General features: G+C 43.1%; 1 protein-coding gene across 1 annotated transcript in view; it reads right to left on the bottom strand.

Moving 5' to 3' along the window:
* Window positions 1-308: 308 nt before the first annotated feature.
* The window catches only part of PPIL2 (peptidylprolyl isomerase like 2), a 67,311-nt gene continuing 55,897 nt past the window's right edge, over window positions 309-11,722 (bottom strand). The window contains exons 17-20 of the mRNA XM_062504082.1: window positions 4,025-4,097; window positions 3,854-3,916; window positions 3,255-3,394; window positions 309-1,597 (exon numbers count right to left, since the gene is read on the bottom strand). Of these exons, the coding sequence (XP_062360066.1) occupies window positions 1,504-1,597; window positions 3,255-3,394; window positions 3,854-3,916; window positions 4,025-4,097 (370 nt within the window). The 3' untranslated portion in view covers window positions 309-1,503. The remainder of the gene's footprint in view (window positions 1,598-3,254; window positions 3,395-3,853; window positions 3,917-4,024; window positions 4,098-11,722) is intronic.

Below are 11,722 nucleotides of genomic sequence, written 5' to 3'. Positions count from 1 at the left end.
AGTAATCAAACATGTTATTTCAAACTTAGACGTTTGCAAAACAAACTCCCCCTATTATTCTTTCAAATTAGTCTGAACTTCCTATAATTTAACAAAGATGTAATCATATCCGCAGAGGTCCCAGAATTCCTTATGAGCATCTTAAAAAGCAGGAATGAATCATTTCCTTGTACAACAATCAGCTGTGCAATGCTGTGACCCTGGAAATAACAGTTGAACAGTCAAAGTCAAGTACTCAAAAGAAAATAAAAGCATTTAATGCAAAATATTTCCAAAAGTTTTTACAGCAATTTCCTATAAATGGAGTCTTTTCTTAAAGAATGAAACCACCAATACAAATGTATTGTTCCAAATGGGATTACAAAACTTTCTCCTCAGCCACACAGAGGGTAGGGAGGGCATTTCTCTTGTCTGAAAACACCCAAGATGAACTGAAAGTGATACTCAGTGATTGCCAGGATCTAGCCTGCTATGTCTAAGTGATGGTAACACATAGACTCTTTGGGATTAAAACTTCACAGGCTGATATATCTTTACCCCATAAGGCCTTTAGTAAGATTCCTAATAATTTGTGGGTATGTAATGGAAATATCTGAGATGCCTGTCAGCTACATTATGTGTTTTTTCCTAATGATGGGAAGCCTGACATGGGAGCAGACTATGGGGTGTGTTACTCTGCAAGGAGCAGGCTGTAGGGATGGGTGTTCAAAAAAACAAACAAAAGAGTTGTTTCTATTCCTGCTCAGTTGCTCAAGGCTTTAGTTTCTGCCTGCTCAGTTGCTCAAGGCTGTATTTCTGGCACCTGAGGGCAGGTGTGAACTGGTGCATCCTGGCACCTCTGTCTGTCCAGTGGCTCAGGGAAGGGCAGCCCAGGCTCCCCATGTAGATTTGCAGCTTCCCAGGCTTTTGGAGGCTTTAATGGGTACAGAGAGGGCTTGTCTGGAGCGAGGATGATGATGACAGCAGTCAGTCCAGACAAAATTGGTCCTTGTTGAGAACCAGCAGGAGGCAGCTGGAAGGTAAGGGCAGGACAGGCTGGAGCCCCTTCACAGAGCTCTGCAGCAGCACAGGAGCTTCCCAGCACATTAATTCATTCCCTGGCTTGGCACACTTGGCTGGTCTGGGAACAATTACCTGTAAAAGGAGTCCTTTCACCACTGTAGTTGTTCACTGCAGTAGTGCCCTGCAAGGCTGGGCTCTGTCTGGTCTGCTGCCAGCCACGAAGAGAAAAGCTCCAGCTGATCCCTGGGGAGCTGGGCTGCCTGCTCCTTGCTTTGCAAAACAACAACAAAACAGCCTTCGAGGAAGATGCAGTGAGGGAATGTGCTCTCTAGAAAACAAAGCCCCATTAATCAGCCTCAACAAAGCAGCAGTTTTCTCTGCCAGAGGAAGGGCAGGCTGGTGCCTTCCCTCCCCAGGACAGACTGTCTTTTGGGCTCTCTGGGGCCATGTGGGAGGCTCCTGTTTGCGCTGTGCTGCCCCAGTGCTGGGCTCCCCACGCTGCTACCAGGAGCTGAAGTCCCCGAAGCCTGTGCTCTTCTTCTCTTTCTTCACAGCTGTGCTGGTTGAGGGCCCATCATCCTCCATGTTGCGCTTCCTGCAGCCAGAATGAAAACAACTCTTAAGGGAATCTTTACTGCCAGTGGGACCAGGGCAGCTTGGATGCCTGTTCTGCCTGTTCTTTCCCAGCACCAGCTATACTGGAGCCAGCCCATCTATTGTCAACTACACAAGAGTGCAAGCCCCATGCCAGCATGGGGACAGCAGGGGTTGGGGGTCTTTGGCATGCCAAAAAAAGAGGGAGCATGAGTCCATGGGGATGGTTTGGATCAGGCTTTGAACACTCCCAGGAATGTGTCTGAAGTACAGAAAGTTCTGCAGGCCAGAGCTGAAGATTTAACAGCTGTACCTTTTTAGCATGGTCAGGAAAACATGAGCCTTGAATTTTCCCCACACCTTACCTGCACTTGTGGCAGCAAAAGGATTTATGGGGAATTAGGTATAAAGCAGCTGGGAGAGCTCTTTCAATCTTTCCTGTTCCTTGAGCCCAGCCTGTTGCAGTTCCTGCTGCTATTATCAGCCTCTCTTGAGCAGAGCTTGCAACCCCAGGGAACACTGTGCAGCCATCTCAGTGCTGTGGTTTTTAGTCAGATATCAGTAGCTGATAGAGAGAACAAAGAACCCTAAATCTGACAGTGACTGAAGGTCATTTCTATACTACCTGGTCTTTTCCACAGAGCCACAACTGCTGGATCTCCTCTGTAAGTAAGAGTGCAGCGTGTCAGCAATTTTAAGGTTGGCATAGTATTTTAAGGGACACACAATATTCTGCAACTGAAAAATTTTACTGATACACTAAGCTGACCTACCTGAGCTAACAGATTTCTGTTCTCACAGTTATGCAAATGCCTGTAAGTCACACAGGCACACACAAGCTGATTAAATGGCTGCCTAGATCTGTGTATGCATAAATACAGGCCTTTATGTAGCAGACAGACAACAGCATTTTTGCAACTGCTTTTAGAGAAGTCTGCTAAAAATCAAGTGGAAGGCATTTATTTTAATTTTTCCAAAACACATGTTAAGCTGCTGCTCAGCCAGGATTCTGTGCTGTCCTTAGGAAAGAAAGCAGTGCTGCCAATCCTGATGGGGTACAAAGGGTGTCTGGGAGAGGCTGCTTTAGGATAAGCCTGTCCAACCAGCCAGGTACCCTGGAGCGACCCAGCTGCCCTGTGCTCCCACAGCAAGCCTGGGAACCTGCTCCCCTTTCCAGCCATTTCAGCTTTGCTGGTACAGCTGTTTGTGTGGCTGAACAGGGAACCAGAGCAGCAAACTGATGGGAGCCCAGGGCAGCTACTTTCTGCAGGGTTGCTAAAAGAGCAACATCTGTGGGACTATGGCCTTCAGAAATAGCTGCAGAAAAGGAAGAGGATAAAAGATGGTGTAGGAAGTGACACAGTACAGTTCCCCAAAGAATTCTGAGTTCTGGAAATGTATCTACAGTTCTGAAGTCAGCAAATGCTTTTAAAGACCAACTTGGTCATATTCAAGGACTAAAAGAGAAGTTCAGTTAATGTGTGACTTTGAAAAACAACAAAAGTGAAGTAAACTCTTGACTGGTAGGAGTACATGAGGGTGTCTTTGCTGGCCCAAACCAAACATCTGAGCAATGGACACAATGCTGGACAGGGCCAGCATCCAGCAGGAAAGGCACCTAAAATATTCAGCAAAAGTCAGAAGGACAGGGAACTCACGCTGCAGCCATGTTGATGTATTTTCCAATCCCCTGCCGGTAAGTTTTAGGAGTCTGAACCTCTTTCTTTGGTGGGACCACTTCAGCCTTTATTTTGGCTGCTTCTTCTTCCTGCTGGAACTTCTCTCTTTCAGCAGCGACCTGTGGGAAGCAAAGGGTGCAATCTGTTGCAAGAGATAGTGCAGAATAAGGAGAAAATGTCTACAATTCTTTGAAGCTTTAAAGCACTCTAAATCAGCAATCAGCACCACTGAGATTACAGGGCAGGCTTTAGGAGACAGCCCTCAAGAGCCACTACAAACAGGCTGCAGCCATTATAGCAAGACTCCTCACCTGCAGCTACCCACAGCTACTGGGGGCATTCGAAAAGAAACCATCAGAAGCCTGATGGACTGGGCTACACGAGTAACTCTCCACTAAAAGAGCGACCGGGATCCTGGCAAAAAGGCAACGAATGGCAGCTGCTTAATCTTAGCTGGCAACCAGATGGGCCAGGGGGCTGCCCATGTGCAAAGAAAAGGCATTAAGCTGCAAAGTTCTCCCCAGAAAAGCTTTGGCCTTAAAAAAAAAAAAAAACCTCAACCAACCAAGCAACCTCACCTGTGCATCTGCCTCTTCATAGGGATCAACAAAAACAGTTGTTGTCTCAATTCTTATTTCCTCCTGGAAGCAGAAGAATAGTCATTCCATTTTCTGATTAAGTTGTGCCATCTCCCCCAAAGTGACCAGCACTGCCATATGAGGCCACTGCCCCCAGTGCTTCACAGATACCTTGGGACGGTCTGTTTTTGGGTCACTTTCCACATTCTCCATAGCAGTCAGAGTTTCAAATCCACCAACCACCCTAAAAGAGGAAGGACATGTTAGCCAGATGTCACAACATACTCAAAATATTCCTACACCCTTACCTTTAATATATCTCATTTATGCCCATTAGTCAAGCAGGTCTTTAAATCACCGTGTCTGGGGAGAGGGGGATCAGCAACTGTGTTTGGAAGACCTAAGATAATGCCATTCAGTGTGGAGGATAGGAATTTTTTCCTCAAATATGAGATTTGAATTTAAAATTACACAGGACATGGAGAAGTCCAACACACATAGGCAAAGCAAAGCCCGAAACCTGGAAGCCACACAAACCAGCCAGAGGAAGAACAAATTTTTACTTCTTCTTTGTTTTCAAACTGAGACCTAAGAGTGTTATCAGGAACAGAAGGGTAGCTACAGCAGCACAGGAGAGCAGTGGCAGAGCTGTCTGCACTAACACCACTGACACTGAAAACACATGATTCCTCCAGGAGAACATAATGAGCTCGTGAGGGCTCTGGGAACCCAGCAGAGCATCAAGTCACAGCCACAGGGTAAGGGCAGCACACTTCTCAAAGCAGTTTTCACCTAGGAAGGCCTTAGATCCCTGGATTCTCACTTTTCAAGTCAACATATCCAAACACTTGCTTGAAAATGTTTAAGGCTGAAGGCTTTCTGGACTTTTGCATGTTTATTTTCAAAAAAAGTGTGGAACGGTGGGAACATTCTAGAAAAGCATATTTAGAAAGGATAAATGGGGAAACCCAGATAATTATAATCCTGTCATCCTGTCATTTATCCCAGCAAAATAATGGAATAGCAGAGACAGGACATGATTAAGAAAGAAAGGAAATAAGTAACAGCAATCAACAAGGTTTTGTGGAAAACACTGTCTGTCAAACAACCTTCTATCTTTGAGACAACAGATGTGGTTAACAGGGATAGCAGTGTCCATGGAACAGACTTCTGGAAGGCGGCTGATATTTTGATTGAGGAACCAGAATGATATAAAGTGAATACAGTACACATTAAATAAAAAATTGGCTGACAGGTGTCAAAATCTAATTTTAAACAGGAACCACTGAGTCAGTATGTTTTCAGAGGGGTCCTGCTGGGATCAGCTCTTGGTCCCAGGGTATTTAACACTTTTATCCACCTCATCATCCACAATTAAATTTGAAAACAGCTATTCTTAGAAGAGCAGTAAATACAGAGGAAGACAGGCTGTTGATGCCAAGTGATCCAGATCCATTAGCAAAGCAGGCTGTTGCTGGACAACATCTGTTTCAATAGAGCCAAGGCACATGGCCAGGAACCAAAAATACAGCCCATAGTAACAGCTGTGGGACAATGAGAAGCAGCCGTAACTCTCAAAAACATTGCTCCAGGAGCCAGGGGGATTTGGGGCCAGGAGATCAGCAGCAGGGGCAGGAATTGAGGATGTTCAGGGCTGCCCATGGGACAAGGCAAGCCAAGAGCCAGCAATCCCCCAGCGTCCACTGGGGGCAACGGTTTTGAAGCCTGATTGTTAGTGGGACTACAGCACCAGCACAGGTAGGCTGGCAAGGGATGGGCAGATGAAATGGGGGAATATCAAATTAAATGAAGCTGGTGGGGAAAAAGCTGGTGGAATATGTGGAGCATTTTATTACCTAACTCTGCTTTCATGACAAAGAAATAAGCAACACCTTGTCCAAAACACACATGATATTCACAGTCACCTTTATACACTTCATACACTCATACCAGGGTATTTCCCTCTCAAAGGCATCTGTCCTGTCCCAGCACGGCTGAGTCTGCCCAGCCAGCACCAGGAGAGGTCTCTAACTCTCACCTGCCATGGTCTCAGCTGATCCAATGGAGAAATACATTTCCTACAGCATGGCCCAGTGCCCCCAGTGCCACCCCGTGGGCTGGGACAGGCTGTAACCACAACCAAAAGGACAGACCCCACCACAGAGAATGAACTGAGACAGAGAGGGTGTTCTCACACCTGCCCCAGCACAGCTGTGCTTGCTCATGTTTCAGTGCTGCTCCAAAACTTATTCCCAAGGGCCTGCTGACATTCTGTACTCAGGCTGTGACTTTTAGGTACAATTAAAACCCAGGGATGCAGGCTAGGACAGCCTCAGACATTTCTGACTGGAGGAAGCAGACTGGGGGAGGCTGCACAGGACTTGAGGACCCTGTATGAACTTTGGAAAGTTCATAACAAAAACTCAATTTAAAAAGCTCTCTCCAGGCCAATATCAGATTCAGTTATAATACTGGTGATTAACACCCAGCCCAAGATATATTCACTGTATTTTAACTGCCCCAAAGGAAACTTCTGATTTAATATCGGAGGATTTTCTAGCCAACAGCTCACTCATTATCTGCTTGTATGTTTTCATTTAATTAGGTTTCTGATAATTTGAAATGGCCAGATCAGCTGTGCACTGGCAATCTCAGCTGAGTAATCCCTTAGCCCTTAGCTAGACCTCCCACAATATTAGCCCTAATGTATTTTACTGATGCTATCAGATCTTCAGTTTCTCTGCTAATTAAACTTTATTGGTAATATTTTGACACTTGTACATTTTGAAAGGCTGTGATAGACATGGCATTCACAGGTCATCAGTAAATGACCTAAACAGTCTATTTTGACATGATTGCAAAGGGCTAAGGGGGAAGAAGACAAAGTTGTTATGCCTGCAGAGCATGTAATTCTCTTCTTCACTTCTTGTCTCTCAAATGGAAAATTGTTTCCTTTTTTCTCCCTTGCATTCTCCAGCATTTTGCACAGAGTATCTCTGTGTATTACAATGTCAGCACAGTCACCTCTCAATATATGTTTCTGTCTTTATTAAAACACTGCTGCAATACTGATTAAAAAAAAAGACAAAACTAATTTGAATACAAACCACCAACTCAGAGGACAGAGCACTGACCAGAGGGACAGGAAATAATATACGAGTCACTTTTGTTCAGGGAGAACCTGGGAGCTTTGTCAGGGTCAGGCCTGGCTGAAGCTGGTGTCTCACCACTAAAAATTAACATCCAAAAAAGACAAGATCTGATTGCAAACATCACCCATCCAGTAAAAACTGAACTACACACTGACCTGGCAGTCAGAACTGGATGCAAAAGAAATTGAATATTCCAAACTGTAAAGGCTTTTGCAAGCTTTCCTCTGATCTAAGAGAGACAAGATACACACAGGCCCTTGAGACAATACATGTTGTTATTGTCAAATCTCATGATGTTGCATTGCAGCACTAAAATCAGTTTGATGAGATATAATGTGTCAAAGCCCATGCACTGGCTTCCCTCACAGCAACTGCTCCTCACCAAATGAGGAAACCAACACACCAGAGAAGTTTTTGGGATTCTTTGCCGGCCCAACAACACATATTTTGGGCCAAGAAAAAAGCCCATATAAATTATATGTAGAAAAGACCATGAGATCAGTACATAAAAATATTTTAAAAAATCTTCTAAAGAGTGAGCCACTACTTAATATTATTCCAATATTCAAGGAAATCTGTACATAATTTTCAGTAAAAGAAAATGCAGATTCCAGAAACTCAGGCTCACATCCCTTTTATACTCTTTACACGTGCTAAATGTGTGACACAGACAGTGACAGTTCACACTGTGTTGTCTGGTCTTGTGCAATGTCACTTGTGCCAAGTTGGGAGCCAGCAGGGAAGGGAATAAACAAGTTTAACCTTTTCCACTGCTTCTGGCTCCATTCCTTTTATAAGGTGTCATACATGCTTTGTCCTAAACTGACTGAGGCTTATAAAGGTGTTCAGATGACACCCTACAGTGAAAAGAGTGATACTTTCAAGATACCATTCAAATCAGAGCAACCAGTGAAGCTGAGAGTTTGCTGTGTGCTTCCAGTAGATGTTGAACAGCAAAATTATGATCTCAACTATATATTTAGCTCAGCAACCCTGAGACAGCTTGTATTTTTAGAGGAGCTTGATAAATGTTGCATTACATTTAAGCATGAGCGACAAGGCAGGTACATGGAGGATTTTTTTTCCTGTTAGCATAGGAATGAAAACAAAAACGTGCCCTTACTCATGCAATTCTGTTTTTTTGAAAGCTGGCTAAGTTAGCACTGGAAATCTCTACATTTCACATTTAGATGTGTTATTAAAATCTTACTTCCTGTTAAGGCTCTTTTATGTAAACTAGTAACCTTGCTTTATAACCACTGCTAATGCCTTTGCATGATGCAAAAGTGAAATATCCAGAGCAGGCTCTGTCCATTTGCAATATGCCAATGAAAGTCTCACTGTACATCATTAGTGCTGCCCCAAAGCAAACTACATCTCCCCTGCAGGCCCTGAGACATTCACACATGAACCTATTTCTCATACTTTTGTTTGGAAGAATTATAGGAATTCAGCCTTCTGCAATGCTGGGGATTGCAGTGGGCCAAAATGATAGAGTTTCCTGGTCAGAAGATGATACAAGAACAATGTCTGGATTTTTTTCTTTTTTTAAAAAAAAAGCTTTAAACCACAAACAGAAACCAGAAAGAAAAATTGCTCTTTCGTAAACACATTCTACCCCAAAGGTTATTTTTACTAAAAGAAGAACATACATTTATATATACACACAGAGAGAACAACACACATGTGCACAAACACGTACACTCAGGACAAAATGTTTTCTATGCATACACCAAATCTGCAATGGCATGAGCAATTCAAATGTCCCACAAGGATGCAGCCAAAAACATTTCCATCTCTCTGCTAGATAAGGCTTAATCTAGCAGGCAAGACATGGTAATAAAGGGTGCTGAAAAAATAAAACAACTTGGAAAAAAGCTTACTGAAACTCGACTCCACAGATGAACCTGGCATGAAAAGACTGCCCTGCCTGGGCACAGGTCCCTCTTCAGAGATCATACAACTGTTTTGGAAATGACAGCAGTGCTCATGCAGCTCAAACAGCCCAGTGCTCATGTGCTGCAGGACACCACAGCCATGGCTTCCACAGGGAAACCTGGCTCATTTCCCCACATTGCTCTTTGCTCCTGTCCTGGTGTCTGGGGAGCAGACTGCAGTGCAAAATTAGGTCACTCTCCCTACACAGAATCAGCTCTCTACTTTCACACAATTTCTCCCATCTTCACATATACTAAAGCAGAAGAGTCACAAAAACATGAGTATTCCAGCTTAGAAACAACTGGGATTCACTGATTCCAATCATACAGGGAATGTTGCAAGTGGAAACAGACACTGTGTTATATAACACAGTAACTGAATAATGCCTGGTAGTTGCTTTATGTAGCTAATTACTTTAGAGGGCAAGAGTTACTTTCATTGCCCCAGTCTACAGAATTGCAGTAGAAAGCATTAAACAGGTTAAGGAATACTTAATACAGAGTGATACTGATCCAAGAGAAGAACCCTCTTCCAGAAAAGCATTTGGAAAGAGGAGAAGGGAAGACAAGAGAAGAATAAGCTGCGTGCATGTCAGCTACTGACTGATGCCTCCAGTCTGACCAAGCCTGAGGTTTCCCAAACCATCTTGTCTCAGTTGCCACTTTCTTTTCTCAACTGTTGACATACACAAGTGATGCTCTAATAAACACACAGAAGTGCTGCACAGATCATTTTCAGCTTTGCCACTCTGACCACAACACTTTTCTTTCTGCTCCCTTTACTGCCCTTTGTTTTATCACATCACATTATCTGCAACATGCCTTCATTTTCAAGCCCACTATGCTCTGCTTGTCCTAAATCTCTTCCAAAATTCTGAAAGCATTTTTCTCCTTCTGTTGATCACTTTCAACTACTATTTTAAGCATGAACTTTTAAATGTGTGCCTTTAGCTTTGGAACGGGCTCCCAAAAATATTCATGAAGCAATTTCATGTTTTCCTGAGGCTTTCTTTTTCCAAAGGTGGTGGAAGGTAGGTTGAATTGGGTTATTGTCACAACTTCCCTGTATCTATATGCAATCTCTTTTCTACTTAAACAGATCTCAGGGACAGAGATTACATTTCTATTTCTGCTTATAAATAGGTCTCTGATCAACAGGAGCTGTGAACCATTGCAACAGGAAACATAACAACTTGGACAGGATATGCTTGCACCTAAATTTCATAAAGCTCATCAAACAGGAACCTGAGCCTATCTGCTGTTTTGGCTGTAGTGTTCCTGTAGCTCCCGAAGGTCACAACACAGCCAAGGCCCTGCTTGGAGCACAGGTAGGAGGGAGACCCCAGCACAGAGGCTAGGGCAGCAGCAGGCAGGACCCTCCCCAGGCAGCAGCCCCCTGCAAATGCTTCTTGTCCCCTCTGTGCAGAGCAAAGGCATGTCAGTTGGTTTACATTATCTCAGTTTCTAAATTAAACCTCTTACCAGCAAGTTAAAAGCCCACAAAAGCCACCAGTTGGTTTTCATGTTAATTACATCATTCTCTAAGTCAGAAGAAATAGTAATTACTAGAAATGGTAATTACCAATTTAATCTAGGCAGCTCTGTTGGAGCAGGAAATCCATGCAGCTTGCACAACACCTCCAAGGGAAGGCATTCTTCTCTCACTCTCTGTTTTTGCTCCCTAGCCATGCCAGATTATCTCCTTTCTTTTCAGTATCTCCATCCTCATCACTGCCATGGTGAGCAGCACAATCATGATGAGCCCTTCCCCATTCTCCAGCCACCTCTTTCTCCTCAGACATGAAAATTCCAGTGCACCAAGGCAGACACATGTCACCTCTTCACTGTCCCACTGCCCAGGTGTGGGCATTAATAGATTTTGCTACACAAAAAAAAAAAATTGTGTTTCAGACCAGTGGGTTCACAAATAAGATGCATTTCCAGAAAAGGAACTTTTCAATGTTGCATCCCACACAGGACCAAAGAAATAAAGAAAGGAGTAGGGAATGGCTGCCCTTTCATTCTTTTTTGTTCTCTTAAGTAAGGAAAACCTGCTGAGAAGTTCTATACAAATTACAAACAGGTCAAACTATGCTCTCCAAGATACCTGTGTGACACTAACATGAATCAGAGTCACACAGGAGCAGCTAGAGTACAGTTCAGATCAGAGTAATTAGGTTTTTATATTAATTGAAATAAGTAATCCTCAAATTCATATGAAAGTCACAATAGTCTAGTAAGCATCCAGTTAACAATACAATTAAACATTAATGGAAACAAAGAATCCTGATATCATGGGTTCATTCTGCTCTTAAACCTAGGTATGATTCCTAGATATGCTTCCCAGATATTATTGTGCTATAATCAGCTCAGATACAGTCACCAAATCCTGGAAACACCCAGGATCTATAACAGCAAACTGAAGTTGGAGTTTTACTAGAGGTACAATATCTGGCATCTTCTGGCTTTTATGACTTTTAAAAACAATGCAGGTAAAAACAGCTGATGGATTTTGATGACAAAATATAGATCTTAAGAGCTACACACATTAACCTTTTATTATTAAATATGTAGGTAAATTCAGTTATTCAGTAATTCAATTTGTAGATTAATACAGACTGACTGTAATACATTTATCCCAGCATCTTAATTTTTACCTTGTTTGAATTATCTTCATTTACATGGAAGAGAGATCAGAGTAAAATTTCCCTGCTTTGTGTTCATATGAAGATGTCACTCAGTTTTTATGCAGGAAGCCAAATATGATTCTAAACCAACAC

This window comes from Cinclus cinclus, chromosome 17 (genome assembly GCF_963662255.1).
Source record: "Cinclus cinclus chromosome 17, bCinCin1.1, whole genome shotgun sequence".
In the NCBI taxonomy this organism is placed as follows: Eukaryota; Metazoa; Chordata; class Aves; order Passeriformes; family Cinclidae; genus Cinclus; species Cinclus cinclus.
Note: the sequence above shows the minus strand (reverse complement) of the source record. Positions and strands in the feature narration are given on the sequence as shown.